The sequence below is a fragment of the Pseudophryne corroboree genome, chromosome 5 (assembly GCF_028390025.1).
Source record: "Pseudophryne corroboree isolate aPseCor3 chromosome 5, aPseCor3.hap2, whole genome shotgun sequence".
Classification (NCBI taxonomy): domain Eukaryota; kingdom Metazoa; phylum Chordata; class Amphibia; order Anura; family Myobatrachidae; genus Pseudophryne; species Pseudophryne corroboree.
In genome coordinates this window covers 338,223,692-338,251,615 of record NC_086448.1, presented here as the reverse complement: position 1 = coordinate 338,251,615, position 27,924 = coordinate 338,223,692, and the positions used below count along the sequence as shown (strand labels likewise).

Sequence of the window (27,924 nt, the reverse complement as noted above, 5' to 3'; positions counted from 1 at the left end):
TGTGTAAAATGAGAATGTAAAAGTAACTCACGTAAAGTGTATATTATAAATGTATTGTACTATGATCAGCACTGTGAAATTAGGATGTACTACAGTGAGATATAAAATGTTTGTATGTCTTTTTTATGATATTTGTGCAATAAAAAAAATTATAAAAAAAATATATATATCAAACAGTACTTTCATATGACTTTAAATCATTTCCTACCTTTCAACAAATATCCCGGCCTGCACTGCATGGACAATGCTTCTAAATCGTGGTTTCTCCTCTGTTCTTCTTAACATCATCCCCATTTGTCGCGTGAAGGTGGAGGCAAGCCAGTCCCGCACTTCGGAAGGTACCGAGTCTGACTGAATGTCACTGAGTTCATCTTCCGTATCCAGTAAACGTCTGGAGAAGACAAAATGTTTAGTTAGACAAGTGTATTCACACACTCTATGCTTACGTAGGGCACAGATTTGTTACACTATACAAAATTAATAATACACTTATGTTTCAAGATCAGGTTTATTGCAAATTTGAGCAGAATAATGTAAAATATCTATTGGTGTATTAGGATGCATAAAAACACTTACAATAGGATGCATAGAACTAAAGATGTGCGGATCAGTTCTCCAGTAATCTGAATCCACCTGAAATTTGTGGATCTCTACCAAATCAACACCCGGTCTGGATCTCGAATGGAGATCCAATCTGAACAGAGTCCCAGTTTGGATCTTCTTGTGGTTCAGAATTTGGATTTTAAATCTGAATTTTAGGTTTTGGATTGCAAAAATTACATGATTTTTGCTGTTTTTATAAAAAAAATATATATTTTTTTAAAATCCAGATCCAAAAGCAAAACACTTTAGGGTGGTTTCACAAAACCAAAACCTGAGGATGATATCAGAACCAAAACACGGGGGGTCTGTGCACACCTCTAATAGAAACATTGTAGACAGCTAGGTTTGTTCCATTCATTTAGCTGTATATTGTTGATTGATTGCACCTGACATCTGCCTTTCTGTGGCTACCCTTGTTTGCAACAAGAATGTTATCCCTTCAGCAAGGCAGCACACTGAAAACCATATGTACCCCACACAGCCTCATAGTATCGATGTTGCAGGATTTTATAATATTAAAGATCATAGCTGATCAAAATGGATCTTTCATATTAAGTGACATCAGTGATACTGGGACTGGGGGTAATTTGTTTTCCTTTCCTTTGTTGCCAGGAGAAAGTTGTTGGTGTCACTTGTCAGCTAGGGAGAGTCATGGCAAAGCACAACGCTACACACAATTCAGTTATTACATTCACATTTTATCTTTGTAGAATAGATTCCATAACTCTATATTTAAAACCATAATATATAGAAACATAATTATACATCTACTTAGGGTGTACGTTCGGTATCTGTTACATTTTTAAAAGTATCCGTCTTTTAAAGTGGTCCTAAGGTCCTATCAAACAAATACTGGAAATCTCTAATCCTAAATGTTTACAGAGTTAAAAGGAGTCTTATATGTTTTAAAACTCTATTTTAACAAATTGGATCTCATAGTAAGCTTTATACAGCCAGAAGGATGGCAGCTGCGTGCTCAGTTCTTTCCTAGTTATTACAGGGAATTGTCACAACATTGAAAAACTTAATTGATTGAAGCAAAATAGTAAACGAAATAATATATTTTTTAATCTGGTCATTACATAATATTTCACATGGTCATTATATAATATCGCACATGGGGAAAAGATCAATTGTATTCTTTTCCACTTTCAACAGTCTTTCACTTTAACTTTTATATAGCAATTACATTGATTCCTGTAAAACTAATTTTCATAATATAAATGTACCCTCAATTACCCTCCAATTCATTGTGCAACACATGAGAAGCTAAGAGCCCTCCTCACCTTGTTTCATCGATATAAACAGACTCAAGAACAGTGGCTGCATATTCAAGGTTCTTTTTCAGGTCCACAACCGAAGCTTCTCCTCTTTCCAGCTGTTTTACTAGACATCGTAACCTGCAGATCACATAAAATGGAACAATTAGTAACAATGTAAAAGCAGATTACATTTTAAATATTTAAAATTTGTTACAAATACATTTATTCAACAGCATTCTGTATAATCATTTACAAGCTGCACTAACTGCATTCTTAGGCATAACAATTAATTACTGGAACAATTAAAATATTTTAAGTAAAATTAAAGGCTCATTTCTAGAAAACAAACCTTATGATGGCTTATCCTTTTTTTGCTGTAAAATGTAAACAGCAAACAATCGGTTGCCTTTCATTAATTTTACTATAGGCTATTCTTTTTTTTCCCATTAAAGCTGCATTACCAAGTAATCATTAATATTTTTCACATGTCTTTCTGCAGCCCCATGGGCCCCCCATACTGCCATTTATTCCTTGGGCTTCTCCTTTTCTGTTATGCAGACACAAAAAGTGGTTGTAGCAGGGTAGTGAGCTCACAGTGGCGGTTCTTGCCACGGGCAAGCGGTACTTTTGCCCGGGGCGCCGCCTTCCGGAGGGCGCCGGCGCCATCCGGAGGGCGCCGCACCAGGGCAAGAACCGCCACTGTGCCCCCCCGCAGTGCCCTGCTGTGCTCCCCGCTTTGAAGGGAACTAGACGCGTAGCGTCTAGTTTCCCTTCATTGAGAGGACCTTAGTTGTGCGGTGCGCGATGACGTCATCGCGCACCGCACAGCAAAGGTCCTCTCCATGAAGGGAAACTAGACGCTACGGTCTAGTTTCCCTTCGTCTTGAGGACCTTTGCTGTGCGATGCGCGATGACGTCATCGCGCACCGCACAGCATAGTGGCACAGACACTAGGGGTCATAATTGACCTCTAGTGTCTATGCTGTTCTATGGGAGAGACGTAATAACGTCTCTCCCATAGATCGAAGAGAGGAGAGCAGAAGAGCGGCGCCGCCGGCGGAGGGGGTCTAGGTCAGGAACGGTGATGGTAAGTACACTTTTTATTTATTTGTATTTTTTCTTTCAGCGCTTTGACCACGCCCCCAATTAAAGCCACGCCCCCATATTTTGCCCGGGGCGCCACAAACCATAGAACCGGCCCTGTGAGCTCAGGGACCAATCAGAATCTGCAGTCACAAGATACAACTGTTTTTCCCTAGCTTCGGAGACAAACTACAACACTACAAGAAACAGAGCTTGCATTGAGCCCTACTTATTTAATTATTAGGTGGTAATCCAGATCTAAATAACATATTTATAATAAAAAAGACACCAGGGGGGTTATTTACTAATCATCTGGTTCTAAAAAACGTCAATCCATTTGTATTTATGCCCAAAATTTAAAAATAAGATTTTACTTACCGATAAATCTATTTCTCGGAGTCCGTAGTGGATGCTGGGGTTCCTGAAAGGACCATGGGGAATAGCGGCTCCGCAGGAGACAGGGCACAAAAAGTAAAGCTTTTCCAGATCAGGTGGTGTGCACTGGCTCCTCCCCCTATGACCCTCCTCCAGACTCCAGTTAGGTACTGTGCCCGGACGAGCGTACACAATAAGGGAGGATTTTGAATCCCGGGTAAGACTCATACCAGCCACACCAATCACACCGTACAACCTGTGATCTAAACCCAGTTAACAGTATGATAACAGCGGAGCCTCTGAAAGATGGCTTCCTTCAACAATAACCCGAATTAGTTAACAATAACTATGTACAATTTATGCAGATAATCCGCACTTGGGATGGGCGCCCAGCATCCACTACGGACTCCGAGAAATAGATTTATCGGTAAGTAAAATCTTATTTTCTCTATCGTCCTAGTGGATGCTGGGGTTCCTGAAAGGACCATGGGGATTATACCAAAGCTCCCAAACGGGCGGGAGAGTGCGGATGACTCTGCAGCACCGAATGAGAGAACTCCAGGTCCTCCTTAGCCAGAGTATCAAATTTGTAAAATTTTACAAACGTGTTCTCCCCTGACCACGTAGCTGCTCGGCAAAGTTGTAATGCCGAGACCCCTCGGGCAGCCGCCCAAGATGAGCCCACCTTCCTTGTGGAGTGGGCCTTTACAGATTTAGGCTGTGGCAGGCCCGCCACAGAATGTGCAAGTTGGATTGTGCTACAGATCCAACGAGCAATCGTCTGCTTAGACGCAGGAGCACCCATCTTGTTGGGTGCATACAATATAAACAACGAGTCAGATTTTCTGACTCCAGCTGTCCTTGCAATATATATTTTTAATGCTCTGACAACGTCCAGTAACTTGGAGTCCTCCAAGTCACTTGTAGCCGCAGGCACTACAATAGGCTGGTTCAGATGAAATGCTGACACCACCTTAGGGAGAAAATGCGGACGAGTCCGCAGTTCTGCCCTGTCCGAATGGAAAATCAGATATGGGCTTTTGTAAGATAAAGCTGCCAATTCTGATACTCTCCTGGCAGAAGCCAGGGCTAGAAGCATGGTCACTTTCCAAGTGAGATATTTCAAATCCACCTTTTTTAGTGGTTCAAACCAATGAGATTTTAGAAAGTCCAAAACCACATTGAGATCCCACGGTGCCACTGGAGGCACCACAGGAGGCTGTATATGCAGCACTCCCTTAACAAAGGTCTGGACTTCAGGGACTGAAGCCAATTCTTTTTGAAAGAAAATCGACAGGGCCGAAATTTGAACCTTAATAGATCCCAATTTGAGACCCATAGACAATCCTGATTGCAGGAAATGTAGGAATCGACCCAGTTGAAATTCCTCCGTCGGAGCACTCCGATCTTCGCACCACGCAACATATTTTCGCCAAATTCGGTGATAATGTTGCACGGTTACTTCCTTCCTTGCTTTAATCAAAGTAGGAATGACTTCTTCCGGCATGCCTTTTTCCTTTAGGATCCGGCGTTCAACCGCCATGCCGTCAAACGCAGCCGCGGTAAGTCTTGAAACAGACAGGGACCCTGCTGAAGCAAGTCCCTCCTTAGAGGTAGAGGCCACGGAGCTTCCGTGATCATCTCTTGAAGTTCCGGGTACCAAGTCCTTCTTGGCCAATCCGGAACCACTAGTATCGTTCTTACGCCTCTTTGCCGTATAATTCTCAATACTTTTGGTATGAGAGGCAGAGGAGGAAACACATACACCGACTGGTACACCCAAGGCGTTACCAGCGCGTCCACAGCTATTGCCTGCGGATCTCTTGACCTGGCGCAATACCTGTCCAGTTTTTTGTTGAGGCGAGACGCCATCATGTCCACCATTGGTCTTTCCCAACGGGTTACCAGCATGTGGAAGACTTCTGGATGAAGTCCCCACTCTCCCGGGTGAAGATCGTGTCTGCTGAGGAAGTCTGCTTCCCAGTTGTCCACTCCCGGGATGAACACTGCTGACAGTGCTATCACATGATTCTCTGCCCAGCGAAGAATCCTTGCAGCTTCTGCCATTGCACTCCTGCTTCTTGTGCCGCCCTGTCTGTTCACATGGGCGACTGCCGTGATGTTGTCCGACTGGATCAACACCGGTTTTCCCTGAAGCAGAGGTTCTGCCTGGCTTAGAGCATTGTATATTGCTCTTAGTTCCAGAATGTTTATGTGAAGAGACGTTTCCAGGCTCGTCCATACTCCCTGGAAGTTTCTTCCTTGTGTGACTGCTCCCCAGCCTCTCAGGCTGGCGTCCGTGGTCACCAGGATCCAATCCTGTATGCCGAATCTGCGGCCCTCCAATAGATGAGGACTCTGCAACCACCACAGAAGAGACACCCTTGTCCTTGGAGACAGGGTTATCCGTAGGTGCATCTGAAGATGCGACCCTGACCATTTGTCCAACAGATCCCTTTGGAAAATTCTTGCGTGGAATCTGCCGAATGGAATTGCTTCGTAAGAAGCCACCATTTTTCCCAGGACTCTTGTGCATTGATGTACAGACACCTTTCCTGGTTTTAGGAGGTTCCTGACAAGCTCGGATAACTCCTTGGCTTTTTCTTCCGGGAGAAAAACCTTTTTCTGAACCGTGTCCAGAATCATCCCTAGGAACAGCAGACGAGTTGTCGGCATTAACTGGGATTTTGGAATATTCAGAATCCACCCGTGCTGTTTTAGCACTTCTTGAGACAGTGCTAATCCCATCTCTAGCTGTTCTCTGGACCTTGCCCTTATTAGGAGATCGTCCAAGTATGGGATAATTAATATGCCTTTTCTTCGAAGAAGAATCATCATCTCGGCCATTACCTTTGTAAAGACCCGAGGTGCCGTGGACAATCCGAACGGCAGCGTCTGAAACTGATAGTGACAGTTTTGTACAACGAACCTGAGGTACCCCTGGTGTGAGGGGTAAATTGGAACGTGGAGATACGCATCCTTGATGTCCAAGGATACCATAAAGTCCCCCTCTTCCAGGTTCGCTATCACTGCTCTGAGTGACTCCATCTTGAACTTGAACTTCTTTATGTACAGGTTCAAGGACTTCAGATTTAGAATAGGCCTTACCGAGCCATCCGGCTTCGGTACCACAAAAAGAGTGGAATAATACCCCTTCCCTTGTTGTAGAAGAGGTACCTGGACTATCACCTGCTGAGAGTACAGCTTGTGAATGGCTTCCAAAACCGTCTCCCTTTCGGAGGGGGACGTTGGTAAAGCAGACTTCAGGAAACGGCGAGGTGGATCTGTCTCTAATTCCAACCTGTACCCTTGAGATATTATCTGCAGGATCCAGGGATCTACCTGCGAGTGAGCCCACTGCGCGCTGTAATTTTTGAGACGACCGCCCACCGTCCCCGAGTCTGCTTGAGAAGCCCCAGCGTCATGCTGAGGCTTTTGTAGAAGCCGGGGAGGGCTTCTGTTCCTGGGAAGGAGCTGCGTGTTGCTGTCTCTTCCCTCGACCTCTGCCTCGTGGCAGATATGAATAGCCCTTTGCTCTCTTATTTTTAAAGGAACGAAAGGGCTGCGGTTGAAAAGTCGGTGCCTTTTTCTGTTGGGGAGTGACTTGAGGTAGAAAGGTGGATTTCCCGGCTGTAGCCGTGGCCACCAAATCTGATAGACCGACTCCAAATAACTCCTCCCCTTTATACGGCAAAACTTCCATATGCCGTTTTGAATCCGCATCGCCTGTCCACTGTCGCGTCCATAAAGCTCTTCTGGCCGAAATGGACATAGCACTTACCCGTGATGCCAGTGTGCAGATATAAAGAAATGCATCCTTTATTTGTTCTAACGACAGTAAAATATTGTCCCTGTCCAGGGTATCAATATTTTCAATCAGGGACTCTGACCAAACTACCCCAGCACTGCACATCCAGGCAGTCGCTACAGCTGGTCGTAGTATAACACCTGCATGTGTGTATATACTTTTTTGGATATTTTCCATCCTCCTATCTGATGGATCTTTAAGTGCGGCCGTCTCAGGAGAGGGTAACGCCACTTGTTTAGATAAGCGTGTTAGCGCCTTGTCCACCCTAGGAGGTGTTTCCCAGCGCTCCCTAACCTCTGGCGGGAAAGGGTATAATGCCAATAATTTCTTTGAAATTATCAGCTTTTTATCAGGGGCAACCCACGCTTCATTACACACGTCATTTAATTCTTCTGATTCAGGAAAAACTATAGGTAGTTTTTTCACACCCCACATAATACCCTGTTTAGTGGTACCTGTAGTATCAGCTAAATGTAACGCCTCCTTCATTGCCAAAATCATATAACGTGTGGCCCTACTGGAAAATACGGTTGATTCGTCACCGTCACCACTGGAGTCAGTGCCTGTGTCTGGGTCTGTGTCGACCGACTGAGGCAAAGGGCGTTTCACAGCCCCTGACGGTGTTTGAGTCGCCTGGACAGGCACTAATTGATTGTCCGGCCGCCTCATGTCGTCAAACGACTGCTTTAGCGTGTTGACACTATCCCGTAGTTCCATAAATAAAGGCATCCATTCTGGTGTCGACTCCCTAGGGGGTGACATCCTCATATTTGGCAATTGCTCCGCCTCCACACCAATATCGTCCTCATACATGTCGACACACACGTACCGACACACAGCAGACACACAGGGAATGCTCCTAACGAAGACAGGACCCACTAGCCCTTTGGGGAGACAGAGGGAGAGTTTGCCAGCACACACCAAAAGCGCTATATATATATATCAGGGATAGCCTTATAATAAGTGCTCCCTTATAGCTGCTTTGTTATATCAAAATATCGCCATAAATTTGCCCCCCCCTCTCTGTTTTACCCTGTTTCTGTAGTGCAGTGCAGGGGAGAGACTTGGGAGCCGTCCTGACCAGCGGAGCTGTGAGAGGAAATGGCGCCGTGTGCTGAGGAGATAGGCCCCGCCCCTTTTCTGGCGGGCTCGTCTCCCGCTATTTAGAAAAATCAGGCAGGGGTTAAATATCTCCATATAGCCTCTGGGGGCTATATGTGAGGTATTTTTAGCCTTTATATAGGTTACATTTGCCTCCCAGGGCGCCCCCCCCAGCGCCCTGCACCCTCAGTGACCGCGTGTGAAGTGTGCTGAGAGGAAAATGGCGCACAGCTGCAGTGCTGTGCGCTACCTTTAGAAGACTGCAGGAGTCTTCAGCCGCCGATTCTGGACCTCTTCTGACTTCAGCATCTGCAAGGGGGCCGGCGGCGCGGCTCCGGTGACCATCCAGGCTGTACCTGTGATCGTCCCTCTGGAGCTTGATGTCCAGTAGCCAAGAAGCCAATCCATCCTGCACGCAGGTGAGTTGACTCCTTCTCCCCTCAGTCCCTCGCTGCAGTGATCCTGTTGCCAGCAGGAATCACTGTAAAATAAAAAACCTAGCTAAACTTTTTCTAAGCAGCTCTTTAGGAGAGCCACCTAGATTGCACCCTTCTCGGCCGGGCACAAAAATCTAACTGGAGTCTGGAGGAGGGTCATAGGGGGAGGAGCCAGTGCACACCACCTGATCTGGAAAAGCTTTACTTTTTGTGCCCTGTCTCCTGCGGAGCCGCTATTCCCCATGGTCCTTTCAGGAACCCCAGCATCCACTAGGACGATAGAGAAAAGGCAATGCTTTTGCTAGCCGAGCTTCGCTTTTAAAATCATTGCCCTTTTAAATTCCAGGCATAAACACAATTGGAAGCACTGGGAATTAGAACCAGATGCTTAGTAAATAAATCTCTGGACCAATGTTATAACATATTTTTAATGCCCCTGCTATGCTTTCTGTTATCTCAGCATCAGATAAATAATAGATGTCTATGTACACTCATACTGTCTGTGCATCTCTGTTATCACAACAGCTCCATGGGCCCGATTCAGATGTGGTTGTTATTGCAAGTTCTGTTGCTATCTTTTGCCATACACAGTTGTGATTATATGCTAATATGGGCAGAAGCTAACCTGAGTCATGTCGCAGAGTCTGAGTGACTCTGTAAATACGCAGGCTGCGCTGCTGAGGGCCCTCCAGTAGCAACGTAAATCACAACTGCTAATTTATACACACCCAGAACACTGCATCTGAACAGCCAAGACATGGCTATGTTTACCCGACCACTCCCCGTTACCATCCCAAAATGTCACCCATTTTGCGACTAATTGCTCGATTTGCATTGCAATTCATTCGCTGTGTGTTCACACTGCGGCTCAGACTTATACGCAGTAAGAACGCCAATTTGCTTACAATAGCCGTTTTGCGACCGCATCTGAATTAGGCTCCATATGCTGTATCTTCAAGAATAATACTTTCCTATGTAATAATCGTTATGATTGATGTTGCTTTACATATTTCCAAGCCATTGATCATTGTAAATAATATCTATTATAGAAGTGTTGAAACAATTAAGGTACTGGAACTCTATATAGGCCTCTTTCTGGCATGCGCTAATTGGAAAACTTGTTTCTCACAACAGGTTATACAAAGAGATATAAAAGATACTGTAAAGTAAATAATTATCTTTCCTATGCAAATCATATATGTGCTTTTCTGAATACACCACATAAATATTGCTCACAGTACATGATCATGTTAGTATGCTGTATTACATTGCTTCAATCACTTCATGTAGTGTAACTTCACAGTTACTCTGGGGCAGATTTATTAAGCCTGGTGAAGTGATAAAGTGGAAGGTGATAACGCACCAGCCAGTCAGCTCCTAACTGTCATTTTTCAAACCCAGCCTGTAACATGGTAGTTAGGAGCTGATTGGCTGGTCCTTTATCACCGTGTAATTTATCACTTCACCAGGCTTAATAAATCTGCCCCTCATTCACTACCATAACAACACTTCATCTCATCCAAGACCACTCAATCAGATTTGTTTTTTCTTACAAAATCTGGCAAAATGCCTGCTACACATTTACAATTCATTCTGTAGCACCAACCTCTCCAACAGAGCTGTACAGTACATAGTAGTATAAATGTATTCAACACCCACGGCTCCCTCGAGTACTCTGGTAGTTGTTACTTACACTATTCAATTTAGGAGCTACTATAGTTAATATGATGTACTGATTTATGCAGTTGTAACGATACTGACATGTACATTAAAGGTGATTTTGAAACTGTATAACATACAATTTCATTTAAAAAGGCGATCCCAAGAAATAGTTACATTCAAATTACGTCCACATTTCTGGATTTATTAGACAGGACTACCCACCCAATTGAAAATATACTTAATGATAAGACAGACTACAAAGGAAGGGAAACTCATATAAGAACATTTTCCTCAATATTGGAGGACCAAAGACCAAAAATGGACTGGAGATGGACCTACCATATATTTGCAATATCAGGAACCCCACTAAAATGCTGATCTCTCTTATCCTATCAATTGGACAGGTTCCATTTAGAATTATTACATTTGTAATTTAAGTGCCTGTCTAATAAACGTAGATTCAAAGATAGGAGGTCATAGGACAAAGTTATGCCCCTTAGTGAAATATTAAACATACTGTAAATGCAAGGTGAGATGCGGATTGAATACATTTACCCGCACACCCTGATGTGTGGGTGGCAGAAGAAAGGTTGGGTATTGGCAGTTCTTACAATGGCAGAAGGTGGCAGCGATGTGTGATGGAGGTCAGTCCACACGGAAGATAAATGTAATCAGGGAATGTCTTTTTTTAACCGGTAGAAACAGGTTGCAGGGTAACACAGGCTCAATAGTATACAGCAGGGACAAGATGCAAGAATATCCAGTTGCAGCCAGGAGCATATAAGGGTTATGCTAGTGATTGTAGTGCGCCTCTAGTGCACTCACTGTAAGGAGATATATATGTAGTGGGTGGCAGCGGTATAGTTAACATACACAGCAGTGGTGAAACAGTGGTAAATGGGGTTTGTATATAGTAGCCACAACTTCCATTATGGAAGAGCACTCGGCACATCTGTTATTCAGGACAGAGGGTAGAGTAAGACGTGTGGGGAACCCATTTATGCGTAGTTGGCAGGTCAGAGGTCACACCTCAGGCTGCTGCTCCAGATTCCTAGTGCGCAGAGGGTTAGACGGAGAGAGAGCACAGAGCACTCTCTCCAAAATCTTATTGGGACTGGTTGAACTCGGAATGTGCATCTCTTAGATCAGGCATGTCCAAACTGCGGCCCTCCAGCTGTTGAGAAACTACACATCCCAGCATGCCCTGACACAGCTTTAGCATTCTCTGACAGCAAAACTGTGTCAGGGCATGCTGGGATATGAAGTTTCACAACAGCTGGAGGGCCGCAGTTTGCACATGCCTGTCTTAGATTATAATACTAGATTTTATGCAGTGGCGTCAAAAGGGGGTTACAGGGGGTTTGTGCTACACCCGGGTGTCATCCTTCCAGGGGGCAACACCAAAAATGCCGGCTCCTCCGCAGTGACAGGAGCCAGGTGCTGTAGTGTGACATTATCCTGCAGCGTCCAGCTCCTGTCACTGCGAAGAAGCCAGCAGTGCAGCCAGAGTCTCCAGAGGCAACCCAGCATCTCTGCGGATGCTGTGCACGCTCCCAGAGTGAGGTAATAAAGGCGGCTCCCGCGTAGACACACCCCATGTAGTGATGCGAGTGGGGGACTTCTGCAAAACCACGTCCCCTTCCTGTGAATCCATGCCTCTTTTCCAGATGCACACGCCTGACTCTTAGCCGCACTGTCACTGACCCCGATGCAGCCACTGGATTTATGTAGTGATATTTTAAGAAATCGATACTGCACTAATTAATAAAGAGCTTAATACACAGCCCCACAGTCAAGAGATAAGAGTAGTTTGTGGATCAAGTAGCTTCCTGACAGCACCCCAAATAATGACAACAATACAGTAAGTACTTAACTATCCCATAGATCGCACCCCTGCCAACAATGCCATCACTTATAATGGCTTATGCAGAACATGGTTGTACCTCCCCAAAAAATTACACAGCTCAACAAATACAAATATTTTGTTTAGTTGGCAAAGGTATTTGAATGAATTTAGGGGATTGTGGGGTTAAGAAAGTAAAAAATTAAAGTCATTTTTTCAAATTGGCTCTGGTACTTCAGATATTGGATCTCTTCAATTAATAGGGAATTTAGCCATAATGCATGCAAATTGTAATCTAAGGGAAGATTCTAGAAGGTGAAAGAAACACACGAATATTGTTGGTGTTCATTCCACGATCATTCTAGAATATTCCCCCTCTGTATATAAGTGATTGACCGCTGTCAGTTGACTGTTGGCAGTTGAGTGGTTTGCTTTGTCTGTTGTGTTTTTTTTTTTTGTTTCTCATCTGTTTATCTCAAAAATAAGATGGCAATCTAGCAAAACTGATGTCATATTTGGATTTGGCACTACAAAGTTACCCCAAAATCGCTCTTATATAATTGGCAACAAATGAGTATTAATCAGTGTTGAGCTTCATAAATGTAAAAATTTTCAGTCTTCTACTATCTGACAAAATAGTAGTGATGTGCACCTGAAATTTTTCGGGTTTTGTGTTTTGGTTTTGGGTTCGGTTCCGTGGCCGTGTTTTGGGTTCGAACGCGTTTTGGCAAAACCTCACCGAATTTTTTTTTGTCGGATTCGGGTGTGTTTTGGATTCGGGTGTTTTTTACAAAAAACCCTAAAAAACAGCTTAAATCATAGAATTTGGGGGTCATTTTGATCCCATAGTATTATTAACCTCAATAACCATAATTTCCACTCATATTCATTCTATTCTGAACACCTCACACCTCACAATATTATTTTTAGTCCTAAAATTTGCACCGAGGTCGCTGGATGGCTAAGCTAAGCGACACAAGTGGCCGACACAAACACCTGGCCCATCTAGGAGTGGCACTGCAGTGTCAGGCAGGATGGCACTTCAAAAAAATAGTCCCCAAACAGCACAAGATGCAAAGAAAAAAAGAGGCGCACCAAGGTCGCTGTGTGACTAAGCTAAGCGACACAAGTGGCCGACACAAACACCTGGCCCATCTAGGAGTGGCACTGCAGTGTCAGACAGGATGGCACTTAAAAAAATAGTCCCCAAACAGCACATGATGCAAAGAAAAAAAGAGCTGCACCAAAGTCGTTGTGTGACTAAGCTAAGCGACCCAAGTGGCCGACACAAACACCTGGCCCATCTAGGAGTGGCACTGCAGTGTCACGCAGGATGGCCCTTCCAAAAAATACTCCCCAAACAGCACATGACGCAAAGAAAAAAAGAGGCGCAATGAGGTAGCTGTGTGACGACTAAGCTAAGCGACCCTAGTGGCCGACACAAACACCTGGCCCATCTAGGAGTGGCACTGCAGTGTCACGCAGGATGGCCCTTCCAAAAAATACTCCCCAAACAGCACATGACGCAAAGAAAAATGAAAGAAAAAAGAGGTGCAAGATGGAATTGTCCTTGGGACCTCCCACCCACCCTTATGTTGTAAAAACAGGACATGCAGCGACAGGGTCTGCCACACGACTGTGACTGAAATGACTGGTTGGTTTGGGCCCCCATCAAAAAAGAAGCAATCGATCTCTCCTTGCACAAACTGGCTCTACAGAGGCAAGATGTCCACCTCATCATCATCGTCCGATTCATCACCCCTTTCACTGTGTACATCCCCCTCCTCACAGATTATTAATTCGTCCCCACTGGAATCCACCATCTCAGGTCCCCGTGTACTTTCTGGAGGCAATTGCTGCTGGTGAATGTCTCCATGGAGGAATTGATTATAATTCATTTTAATGAACATCATCTTCTCCACATTTTCTGGAAGTAACCTCGTACGCCGATTGCTGACAAGGTGAGCGGCGGCACTAAACACTCTTTCGGAGTACACACTGGAGGGAGGGCAACTTAGGTAGAATAAAGCCAGTTTGTGCAAGGGCCTCCAAATTGCCTCTTTTTCCTGCCAGTATACGTACGGACTGTCTGACGTGCCTACTTGGATGCGGTCACTCATATAATCCTCCACCATTCTTTCAATGGTGAGAGAATCATATGCAGTGACAGTAGACGACATGTCAGTAATCGTTGGCAGGTCCTTCAGTTCGGACCAGATGTCAGCATCAGCAGTCGCTCCAGACTGCCCTGCATCACCGCCAGCGGGTGGGCTCGGAATTCGTAGCCTTTTCCTCGCACCCCCAGTTGCGGGAGAATGTGAAGGAGGAGATGTTGACGGGTCGCGTTCCGCTTGACTTGACAATTTTCTCACCAGCAGTTCTTTGAACCTCTGCAGACTTGTGTCTGCCGGAAAGAGAGATCCAACGTAGGTTTTAAATCTAGGATCGAGCACGGTGGCCAAAATGTAGTGCTCTGATTTCAACAGATTGACCACCCGTGAATCCTGGTTAAGCGAATGAAGGGCTCCATCCACAAGTCCCACATGCCTAGCGGAATCGCTCTGTTTTAGCTCCTCCTTCAATGCCTCCAGCTTCTTCTGCAAAAGCCTGATGAGGGGAATGACCTGACTCAGGCTGGCAGTGTCTGAACTGACTTCACGTGTGGCAAGTTCAAAAGGTTGCAGAACCTTGCACAACGTTGAAATCATTCTCCACTGCGCTTGAGACAGGTGCATTTCACCTCCTTTGCCTATATCGTGGCCAGATGTATAGGCTTGAATGGCCTTTTGCTGCTCCTCCATCCTCTGAAGCATATAGAGGGTTGAATTCCACCTCGTTACCACCTCTTGCTTCAGATGATGGCAGGGCAGGTTCAGGTGTTTTTGGTGGTGCTCCAGTCTTCTGTACGCGGTGCCTGTACGCCGAAAGTGGCCCGCAATTCTTCTGGCCACCGACAGCATCTCTTGCACGCCCCTGTCGTTTTTTAAATAATTCTGCACAACCAAATTCAAGGTATGTGCAAAACATGGGACGTGCTGGAATTTGCCCAGATGTAATGCACGCACAATATTGCTGGCGTTGTCCGATGCCACAAATCCCCAGGAGAGTCCAATTGGGGTAAGCCATTCTGCGATGATCTTCCTCAGTTGCCGTAAGAGGTTTTCAGCTGTGTGCGTATTCTGGAAAGCGGTGATACAAAGCATAGCCTGCCTAGGAATGAGTTGGCGTTTGCGAGATGCTGCTACTGGTGCCGCCGCTGCTGTTCTTGCAGCGAGAGGCAATACATCTACCCAGTGGGCTCTCACAGTCATATAGTCCTGAGTCTGCCCTGCTCCACTTGTCCACATGTCCGTGGTTAAGTGGACATTGGGTACAACTGCATTTTTTAGGACACTGGTGAGTCTTTTTCTGACGTCCGTGTACATTCTCGGTATCGCCTGCCTAGAGAAGTGGAACCTAGATGGTATTTGGTAACGGGGGCACACTACCTCAAGCAATTGTCTAGTTCCCCGTGAACTAACGGCGGATACTGGACGCACGTCTAACACCAACATAGTTGTCAAGGCCTCAGTTATCCGCTTTGCAACAGGATGACTGCTGTGATATTTCATCTTCCTCGCAAAGGACTGCTGGACAGTCAATTGCTTACTGGAAGTAGTACAAGTGGTCTTCCGACTTCCCCTCTGGGATGACGATCGACTCCCAGCAGCAACAACAGCAGCGCCAGCAGCAGTAGGCGTTACACTCAAGGATGCATCGGAGGAATCCCAGGCAGGAGAGGACTCGTCAGACTTGCCAGTGACATGGCCTGCAGGACTATTGGCTTTCCTGGGTAAGGAGGAAATTGACACTGAGGGAGTTGGTGGTGTGGTTTGCGCGAGCTTGGTTGCAAGAGGAAGGGATTTACTGGTCAGTGGACTGCTTCCGCTGTCACCCAAAGTTTTTGAACTTGTCACTGACTTATTATGAATGCGCTGCAGGTGACGTATAAGGGAGGATGTTCCGAGGTGGTTAACGTCCTTACCCCTACTTATTACAGCTTGACAAAGGCAACACACGGCTTGACACCAGTTGTCCGCATTTCTGTTGAAATAATTCCACACTGAAGAGCTGATTTTTTTTGTATTTTGACCAGGCATGTCAATGGCCATATTCCTCCCACGGACAACAGGTGTCTCCCCGGGTGCCTGACTTAAACAAACCACCTCACCATCAGAATCCTCCTTGTCAATTTCCTCCCCAGCGCCAGCAACACCCATATCCTCATCCTGGTGTACTTCAACACTGACATCTTCAATTTCACTATCAGGAACTGGACTGCGGGTGCTCCTTTCAACACTTGCAGGGGGCGTGCAAATGGTGGAAGGCGCAAGCTCTTCCCGTCCAGTGTTGGGAAGGTCAGGCATCGCAACCGACACAATTGGACTCTCCTTTGGGATTTGGGATTTTGAAGAACGCACAGTTCTTTGCTGTGCTTTTGCCGCAAGTCTTTTCTTTTTTCTAGCGAGAGGATGAGTGCTTCCATCCTCATGTGAAGCTGAACCACTAGCCATGAACATAGGCCAGGGCCTCAGCCGTTCCTTGCCACTCCGTGTCGTAAATGGCATATTGGCAAGTTTACGCTTCTCCTCAGACGCTTTTAATTTTGATTTTTGGGTCATTTTTTTACTGATCTTTTGTGTTTTGGATTTTACATGCTCTGTACTATGACATTGGGCATCGGCCTTGGCAGACGACGTTGATGGCATTTCATCGTCTCGGCCATGACTAGTGGCAGCAGCTTCAGCACGAGGTGGAAGTGGATCTTGATCTTTCCCTATTTTTTTAACCTCCACATTTTTGTTCTCCATATTTTGCGCACAACTAAAAGCCACCACAGGTATACAATGTAGATGGGTGGATAGTATACTATTATTACTTATACTTATGGACGACGAGTGACGACACAGAGGTAGGTACAGCCGTGGCCTACCGTACTGCTGCTTATATATATACTATACTGTATAACGGACCTGGTGGACACTGTCAGCAGACTGCTAAACTAGTATGAAGAAAAAAAAAACACCACAGGTATACAATGTAGATGGATGGATAGTATAGTATTATATTACTTATGGACGACGAGTACACTGACGACACAGAGGTAGGTACAGCCGTGGCCTACCGTACTGCTGCTTATATATATAATATACTGTATAACGGACCTGGTGGACACTGTCAGCAGACTGCTAAACTAGTATGAAGAAAAAAAAAAAAAACACCACAGGTATACAATGTAGATGGATGGATAGTATAGTATTATATTACTTATGGACGACGAGTGCACTGACGACACAGAGGTAGGTACAGCCGTGGCCTACCGTACTGCTGCTTATATATATAATATACTGTATAACGGACCTGGTGGACACTGTAAGCAGACTGCTAAACTAGTATGAAGAAAAAAAAAAAACACCACAGGTATACAATGTAGATGGATGGATAGTATAGTATTATATTACTTATGGACGACGAGTGCACTGACGACACAGAGGTAGGTACAGCCGTGGCCTACCGTACTGCTGCTTATATATATAATATACTGTATAACGGACCTGGTGGACACTGTCAGCAGACTGCTAAACTAGTATGAAGAAAAAAAAAAAAACACCACAGGTATACAATGTAGATGGATGGATAGTATAGTATTATATTACTTATGGACGACGAGTGACGACACAGAGGTAGGTACAGCCGTGGCCTACCGTACTGCTGCTTTTATATATATAATATACTGTATAACGGACCTGGTGGACACTGTCAGCAGACTGCTAAACTAGTATGAAGAAAAAAAAAAAAACACCACAGGTATACAATGTAGATGGATGGATAGTATAGTATTATATTACTTATGGACGACGAGTGCACTGACGACACAGAGGTAGGTACAGCCGTGGCCTACCGTACTGCTGCTTATATATATAATATACTGTATAACGGACCTGGTGGACACTGTCAGCAGACTGCTAAACTAGTATGAAGAAAAAAAAACCACAGGAGTGTTTTTCAGGCAGACAAACGTATACTGGACTGGTGGTCACTGTCAGCAAAACTGTGCACTGTACTCCTGCTATAACTGCTCCCCAGTCCCCACAATTAGGCAGTGTGAGCAGAGCAGTGCACTCAGCACAGATATATCATGCAGCAGTGCAGCACACTGAGTGAGCACAGATATGGTGGAGCGTTTTTTTCAGGCAGAGAAACAAAGGATTAAACTCACTGGTGTGGTATAATCAAAACCCTGCACTGTACTCCCTAACAGCTGCTCCCCGTCCCCAATCCTCCCCACAATTATAACTAACTAAGTCACTCTGTGTTCTACTATAACGGAGAGGACGCCAGCCACGTCCTCTCCCTATCAATCTCAATGCACGTGTGAAAATGGCGGCGACGCGCAGCTCCTTATATAGAATCCGAGTCTCGCGAGAATCCGACAGCGGGATGATGACGTTCGGGCGCGCTCGGGTTAACCGAGCAAGGCGGGAGGATCCGAGTCGCTCGGACCCGTGTAAAAAAAAGGTGAAGTTCGGGCGGGTCGGATCCTGAGAATCCGAACCCGCTCATCACTACAAAATAGTGGCACAAGTTCCTGTATCACACTTTCATGAAGTAGTGAATCACTGGCCAACCTTTGTGCTCATAATTACACTACTTTGGAGATTGCAGCTGATACAAACAGTACTATCTTTAGATACTGTATACTGAGAGTCTAATCATTGTACAAATGGAGGTGAGGTGCAGGGGCATAACAAATTTAGCATTTGTTGGGACAGTTACTTTCACTAGCAGCGTTATCTCTGCGCTCCATAGAAGCTGCTATACATATAGGTGGTAATTCCGAGTTGTTCGCTCGCTGCCGGTTTTCGCAGTGCAGCGTTTAAGTGAAAAAAACAGCAAAAATGCGCATGCGCATGGTACGCAGCGCGCATGCGCTAAGTACTTTCACACAAAACTTTGTAGATTTGCACAAGCTCGAGCGACATTTTTTCATCAGTCGAGTGATCGTAGTGTGATTGACAGGAAGTGGGTGTTTCTGGGCGGAAGCTGGCCGTTTTCAGGGAATGTGCTAAAAAACGCAGGCGTGCCAGCTAAAAACACAGGAGTGGCTGGAGAAACGGGGGAGTGGCTAGCCGAACGCAGGGCGTGTTTGTGACGTCAAACCAGGAACTAAACGGACTGAGCTGATCGCAATCTGTGAGTAGGTCTGGAGCTACTCAGAAACTGCAGGGAATTATTTAGTAGCAGTTCTGCTAATCTTTCGTTCGCACTTCTGCTAAGCTAAGATACACTCCCAGAGGGAGGCGGCCTAGCGTTTGCATTGCTGCTAAAAGCAGCTAGCGAGTGAACAACTCGGAATGAGAGCCATAGTTTATTATAGTATAGTTATGCAGAGATTTTAAGAGTTACTGATAAACAAAAGAAAATACAATAAAAAATATAATGGTAGACATGCATTAGGTTGACAGGGTCAAAAGGTCGACATGACAATGGTTGACACACATATGGTATACACATTTTTTTGTTCTTCATTTTTCTGCTTTCTAATACTTTACCATCCAGCCACGTGGACTATGATTGGGAATAGTGGGCCTAATTCAGACCTGATCGCTGCTGTGCGTTTTCGAACAGTGGACGATCATGTCTGAACCACGCATGCGCAGGCTCCGCAGTGCACCGGCGCATGCCAAATATGAAATCGGCATCTCAGCCCAGTGTTCGTCTCTGCGCGTTCGCTGGGTGGGAGGAGGCAGGCCGGCGGCATTGGGATGCCATTTTGAGGGCGCGGTCCGGGCAACGCAGGCATGCCCAGACAGTGCGGGGGGCGGGCCCTGGTGGCTGCATGACGTCACACGCAGCTGCTGCAACCCGGAGAGCGATGGGTAGCTCCCTGCCAGTGCGCAGGAGCTGTGCTAGTAGGGAGCTACTCTTCAATTACAAAAGCATCGCCGCCGTGCGATGCTTTTGTACCTGTGTGGTGCTGGGAGGGCCAGACATGCAGGGCGGACTAGCCCTGTGCTGGGTGTGTCCCCCCCGCATGTCAGGGTGGCTGATCGCAGCTGTGCAATATTTTGCACGGCTATGATCAGATCTGAATTAGACCCAGTAACTAGTGCTGAGCGCAGCAGCAGCAGAGCAAGGCACCTTGCCCGAAGCATGGCGAGCAAAACTAGCCATGCGAGGGGACGCAGTGCACTAATTGGGCTTGGTTGTGGCAGAAAAGTGACACAAATCCCCAAAAAACAAAAAAAATTGTGTCTACCTTTTTTTGTGACGACCATTTCCATGTAGACCTTTTGACCCTGTCGACCTAATGCATGTCTACCATTAGTGGTAGACCTATTGACTATAGACCTTTTTAGTGTAGATCTAATAATCCACACACGACTACAGTAGGTGACCAATGGCAATGGGCACATTATTACTGTATCTCTTCAGCCTTCCTTGCCACCTAACACTAATATTAACAAGTGAGGTACTGTACAATAGGCACAGAGGAGGGAGGATACTAATACCCCTTTCACATCGCACAAATAACCCGGTATCGACATGGCATATTGCCGTGTCGACACGGGTCAGTGTGCGATGTGAAAGCACTTTCGGCGAATTAGCAGGTCGCCTGACCCGGTAATTCAACCCGGTATAAAAGAAGGATTATACCCGGTTTGAATACCGGGTCAGGCGCAGTGTGAATGGGAGCCGCGTCGATGCGACACGGTTCCCATTCACAGCATAGAGAGAGGCGGCGCAGTAGATGAGCTCATCTCCCAGCGCCGCCTCCACCCCCGCCCCTGCTGCTGCTGTGCCCCTCCCCCCCCGCTGCTATGGCAACTGACCCGGTATATTGCCGGGTCGGAAAGCCATCAAAGGAGACCAAACGCCGGATCCCACCCGGTAAGGACACGTTTCTTTTACCGGGTGGGATCCGGCATTTGCGATGTGAAAGCGGTATTATATAGGCACTACAGATTTGTCTATGTGCCATACTCTGCTTTCTCCTGCAATCGAGGATGTAGGAAAATGGTGGCCAGCAGAGGAACATGAGGCAATGATTCTGGGGAGTGGATGGCAGCAACATCAGATGATGGACAGCATTTTTAATCATATTATTGTTTTATCAATGGAGGACATTTGTAGGACATTTAGGGGGGGAATTTAATTGTTTGTGCCGATGCCGGTATTTCTGCTTGCCGTCCCCCATGCTGGCGAGCAGAAATGTGCAAAAAGTGACCCGTTTGGGCACCCAAATTGCACTCTTCACATAGTGCCCAGCACTGTAGTCATGTTTAGCCATTTATGTGGCTAAACCCCAACACTGCAGGGTACGATCAGCGTGATAAAAATACCAAACAGTCGAATAGTTCCCCTGATCTCCCATCTCATTCTCTTCTCATAGCAGTGACCCTGATGGGATTATGTCACTGCGTATATGCAACCTGGCACGTATCACTGTGTTTAGTGCCACGTTGCTGTATGACTGTGCAGTACTAAGCTCCCCAGAGGTGAGACCATATATCGCTGATATTATCTGCATTGCTAATTTGTGGTCATTACTAATTGCAATGATAAAAACTGATTCTGATCCCCTTTAATCCAGAGAATGGCCAAATTGAAGATATAGCATTTACAGAAACAAAAAAGTTTTCCTGTGAATTTACCTAAATACTCTTATGTCACCATGAAAGTAGTATTATTTTGCAAAGCTCTAAACACCTATTTACCAAAACACATCTAAAACTTTATTATATATTTCCAGCTACAAACACTCTGTTTGATTTAGGCAAAACATCTCTTTCACACCGGTTGCAGTTTATAATTGAATAATCACTGTCTATGTACAGTAAATGAAAACTGCATCAAGATGCCCATGAGGAATTAGAGCTTTCTAACCTAAGCTTTCATGTGACAGGAGATTGTTACAGCAATGATTGATTCTACTTTTTAAAATACTATTTCATGAGCAGCAGGCGGCAGCGGGAGTCAATATCCCCAGCTTGAACATTGCTTCATACAAATAAAACTCACGTCACTACTAGCTTTTTTTCTGTTATTCATTTAGTTTCTACTGCCCAGACAGGAATGATTAATATCACAACATGCCTTGTATTTTTAATGATCAAAGCAGTGAAACGGACTTACCAAGGAATAACTCATGTCTGGTATTCTGGAGCTGAATGTATAGTATACACCACGCAGGAAAACTAAACCAAAGAAAATCATTTAGGCTTTGAGTTAGAGTGCCAGAGGCTTGTGGACATGAATACACTGCTGGGACTCCAAACACTCACGTTTTTCTTAATAATGTTGCTGTTTATAAGATACTGTATGTGCCTTCATATTCTATTTTAATACTTTTTTAATTATTTCAAATATTTACTTTTTTAAAGTCAGATTTAATGATAAAATAAGAATTTACTTACCGATAATTCTATTTCTCATAGTCCGTAGTGGATGCTGGGGACTCCGTAAGGACCATGGGGAATAGCGGCTCCGCAGGAGACTGGGCACATCTAAAGAAAGCTTTAGGACTAACTGGTGTGCACTGGCTCCTCCCCCTATGACCCTCCTCCAAGCCTCAGTTAGGATACTGTGCCCGGACGAGCGTACACAATAAGGAAGGATTTTGAATCCCGGGTAAGACTCATACCAGCCACACCAATCACACCGTATAACTTGTGATCTGAACCCAGTTAACAGTATGATAACAGAGGAGCCTCTGAAAAGATGGCTCCCAACAATAATAACCCGATTTTTGTAACAATAACTATGTACAAGTATTGCAGACAATCCGCACTTGGGATGGGCGCCCAGCATCCACTACGGACTATGGCCCTCATTCCGAGTTGATCGCTCGCAAGGCGAATTTAGCAGAGTTGCTCACGCTAAGCCTACGCCTACTGGGAGTGTATCTTAGCTTCTTAAAATTGCGACCGATGTATTCGCAATATTGCGATTACAAACTACTTAGCAGTTTCAGAGTAGCTTCAGACTTACTCGGCATCTGCGATCAGTTCAGTGCTTGTCGTTCCTGGTTTGACGTCATAAACACACCCAGCGTTCGCCCAGACACTCCCCCGTTTCTCCAGCCACTCCTGCGTTTTTTCCGGAAACGGTAGCGTTTTTATCCACACGCCCCTAAAACGCCGTGTTTCCGCCCAGTAACACCCATTTCCTGTCAATCACACTACGATCGCCGGAGCGAAGAAAAAGCCGTGAGTAAAAATACTATCTTCATTGTAAAATTACTTGGCGCAGTCGCAGTGCGAATATTGCGCATGCGTACTAAGCGGAATTTCACTACGATGCGATGAAAATTACCGAGCGAACGACTCGGAATGAGGGCCCATGAGAAATAGAATTATCGGTAAGTAAATTCTTATTTTCTCTAACGTCCTAAGTGGATGCTGGGGACTCCGTAAGGACCATGGGGATTATACCAAAGCTCCCAAACGGGCGGGAGAGTGCGGATGACTCTGCAGCACCGAATGAGAGAACTCCAGGTCCTTCTCAGCCAGGGTATCAAATTTGTAGAATTTAGCAAACGTGTTTGCCCCTGACCAAGTAGCTGCTCGGCAAAGTTGTAAAGCCGAGACCCCTCGGGCAGCCGCCCAAGATGAGCCCACTTTCCGTGTGGAATGGGCTTTTACAGATTTTGGCTGTGGCAGGCCTGCCACAGAATGTGCAAGCTGAATTGTACTACAAATCCAACGAGCAATAGTCTGCTTAGAAGCAGGAGCACCCAGCTTGTTTGGTGCATACAGGATAAACAGCGAGTCAGATTTCCTGACTCCAGCCGTCCTGGAAATATTTTCAGGGCCCTGACAACATCCAGCAACTTGGATTCCTCCAAGTCCCTAGTAGCCGCAGGCACCACAATAGGTTGGTTCAGGTGAAAACGCTGGAACCACCTTAGGGAGAAACTGAGGACGAGTCCTCAATTCCGCCCTGTCCGAATGGAAAATCAGATAAGGGCTTTTACAGGATAAAGCCGCCAATTCTGACACGCGCCTGGCCCAGGCCGGGGCCAACAGCATGACCACTTTCCATGTGAGATATTTTAACTCCACAGATTTAAGTGGTTCAAACCAATGTGACTTTTGGAACCCAAACTACATTGAGATCCCAAATTGCCACTGGAGGCACAAAAGGAGGCTGTATATGCAGTACCCCTTTTACAAACGTCTAAACTTCAGGGACTGAAGCTAGTTCTTTTTTTTGGAAGAAAATTGACAGGGGCGAAATCTGAACCTTAATGGACCCCAATTTCAGGCCCATAGACACTCCTGTTTGCAGGAAATGTAGGAATCGACCCAGTTGAATTTCCTCCGTCGGGCCTTACTGGCCTCGCACTACGCAACATATTTTCGCCAATTGCGGTGATAATGTTTTTGCGGTTACATCCTTCCTGGCTTTGATCAGGATATGGATGACTTCATCCGGAATGCCTTTTTTCCTTCAGGATCCGGTGTTCAACCGGCATGCCGTCAAACGCAGCCGTGGTAAGTCTTGGAACAGACAGGGTCCTTGCTGGAGCAGGCCCCTTCTTAGAGGTAGAGGCCACGGATCCTCCGTGAGCATCTCTTGAAGTTCCGGTTACCAAGTCCTTCTTGGCCAATCCGGAGCCACGAATATAGTGCTTTCTCCTCTCCATCTTATCAATCTCAGTACCTTGGGTATGAGAGGCAGAGGAGGGAACACATACACTGACTGGTACACCCACGGTGTTACCAGAGCGTCTACAACTATTGCCTGAGGGTCTCTTGACCTGGCGCAATACCTGTCGAGTTTTTTAATCATGTGGACGACTTCTGGGTGAAGTCCCCACTCTCCCGGGTGGAGGTCGTGCTGAGGAAGTCTGCTTCCCAGTTGTCCACTCCCGGAATGAATACTGTTGACAGTGCTATCACATGATTTTCCGCCCAGCGAAGAATCCCTGCAGCTTCTACCATTGCCCTCCTGCTTCTTGTGCCACCCTGTCTGTTTACGTGGGTGACTGCCATGATGTTGTCCGACTGGATCAACACCGGCTGACCTTGAAGCAGAGGTCTTGCTAAGCTTAGAGCATTGTAAATGGCCCTTAGCTTCAGGATATTTATGTGAAGTGATGTATCCAGGCTTGACCCTGAGCCCTGGATATTCCTTCCCTGTGTGACTGCTCCCCAGCCTCGCAGGCTGGCATCCGTGGTCACCAGGACCCAGTCCTGAATGCCGAATCTGCGGCCCTCTAGAAGATGAGCACTCTGCAACCACCACAGGATGGATACCCTTGTCCTTGGTGACAGGGTTATCCGCTGATGCATCTGAAAATGCGATCCGGACCATTTGTCCAGTAGGTTCCACTGGAAAGTTCTTGCGTGGAATCTAACGAATGGGATTGCTTCGTAGGAAGCCACCATTTTTACCCAGAACCCTTGTGCATTGATGCACTGAGACTTGGTTCGGTTTTAGGAGGTTCCTGACTAGCTTGGATAACTCCCTGGCTTTCTCTTCCGGGAGAAACACCTTTTTTCTGGACTGTGTCCAGGAACATCCCTAGGAAACAGAAGACAAGTCGTCGGAACCAGCTGCGATTTTGGAATATTGAGAATCCAATCGTGCTGCCGCAACACTACCTGAGATAGTGCTACACCGACTTCCAACTGTTCCCTGGATCTTACCCTTATCAGGGAATCGTCCAAGTAAGGGATAACTAAAATCTCCTTCCTTCGAAGGGATATCATTTCGGCCATTACCTTGGTAAAGACCCGGGGTGCCGTGGACCATCCCTACGGCAGCGTCTGAACTGATAGTGACAGTTCTGTACCATAACCTGAGGTACCCTTGGTGAGAAGGGTAAATTTTGACATGAAGGTAAGCATCCTTGATGTCCCGAGACATCATGTAGTCCCCTTCTTCCAGGTTCGCAATCACTGCTCTGAGTGACTCAATCTTGAATTTGAACCTCTGTATGTAAGTGTTCAAAGATTTTAGATCTTAGATTTAGATTTAGAATCGGTCTCACCGAGCCGTCTGGCTTCGGTACCACAATAGTGTGGAATAATACCCCGTTCCCTGTTGCAGGAGGGGTACCTTGATTATCACCTGCTGGGAATACAGCTTGTGAATGGCTTCCAAAACTGCCTCCCTGTCAGAGGGAGACGTCGGTAAAGCCGACTTTTGGAAACGGCGAGGGGGAGACGTCTCGAATTCCAATATGTACCCTTGAGATATTACCTGAAGGATCCAGGGGTCTACTTGCGAGTGAGCCCACTGCGCACTGAAATTCATTGAGAACGGGCCCCCACCGTGCCTGAGCTTGTAAGGCCCTAGCGTCATACTGAGGGCTTGGCAGAGGCGGGAAAGGGTTTCTGTTCCTGGGAACTGGCTAATCTCTTCAGCCTTTTTCCTCTCCCTCTGTCACGAGCAGAAAAGAGGAACCTTTTGCCCGCTTGCCAACAAAGGACTGCGCCTGATAATACGGCGTCTTATTTTGAGAGGCGACCTGGGGTACAAACGTGGATTTCCCAGTTGTTGCCGTGGCCACCAGGTCTAAAAGACCGACCCCAAATGTCCCTTTTCAAAGGCAATACTTCCAAATGCCGTTTGGAATCCGCATCACCTGACCATTTTACTGGTAGAATTGGACAAACGCACTTATACTTGATGCCAGTCGGCAAATATTCTGCTGTGCATCATGCATATATAGAAATGCATCTTTTAAATGCTCTATAGGCAATAATATACTATCCTTATCTAGGATATCAATATTTCCAGTCAGGGAATCCGACCATGCCAACCCAGCACTGCACCTCCAGGCTGAGGCGATTGCTGGTCGCAGTATAACACCAGTATGTGTGTGAATACATTTTTGGATACCCTCCTGCTTTCTATCAGCAGGATCCTTAAGGGCGGCCATCTCATGAGAGGGTAGAGCCCTTGTTCTTACAAGCGTGTGAGCGCCTTATCCCCCCTAGGGGGTGTTTCCCAACGCACCCTAACCTCTGGCGGGAAAGGGTATACACCAATACTTTTTAAGAAATTATCAATTGTTATCGGGGGGAAACCCACGCATCATCACACACCTCATTTTATTTCTCAGATTCAGGAAAACTACAGGTAGTTTTTCCCTCACCGAACATAATACCCCTTTTTGGTGGTACTCGTATTATCAGAAATGTATAAAACATTTTCCATTGTCTCAATCATGTAACGTGTGGCCCTACTGGAAATCACGGTTGTCTCTTCACCGTCGACACAGGAGTCAGTATCCGTGTCGGCGTCTGTATCTGCCATCTGAGGTAACGGGCGCTTTAGAGCCCCTGACGGCCTATGAGACGTCTGGACAGGCACAAGCTGAGTAGCCGGCTGTCTCATGTCAACCACTGTTTTTTTTATACAGAGCTGACACTGTCACGTAATTCTCAACAGTACATCCACTCAGGTGTCGACCCCCTAGGTGGTGACATCACTGTTACAGACACTCTGCTCCGTCTCCACATCATTTTTCTCCTCATACATGTCGACACAAACGTACCGACACACAGCACACACACAGGGAATGCTCTGATAGAGGACAGGACCCCACTAGCCCTTTGGGGAGACAGAGGGAGAGTATGCCAGCACACACCAGAGCGCTATATATATATATACAGGGATAACCTTATATAAGTGTTTTTCCCCTTATAGCTGCTGTATGTTTTAATACTGCGCCTAATTAGTGCCCCCCTCTCTTTT

At 45.9% G+C, this 27,924-nt stretch overlaps 1 protein-coding gene across 6 annotated transcripts in view; it reads right to left on the bottom strand.

Annotated features, from left to right (window-relative positions):
• Positions 1-27,924, bottom strand: part of PDE1C (phosphodiesterase 1C) — a 1,445,089-nt gene that overhangs the window by 508,056 nt on the left and 909,109 nt on the right. For all 6 annotated transcript variants that reach the window (XM_063922562.1, XM_063922563.1, XM_063922564.1 and 3 more), the window contains 2 exons: positions 1,890-2,003; positions 209-391 (listed from right to left, as the gene is read on the bottom strand). In XM_063922562.1, coding sequence (XP_063778632.1) covers positions 209-391; positions 1,890-2,003 — 297 coding nt within the window. The remainder of the gene's footprint in view (positions 1-208; positions 392-1,889; positions 2,004-27,924) is intronic.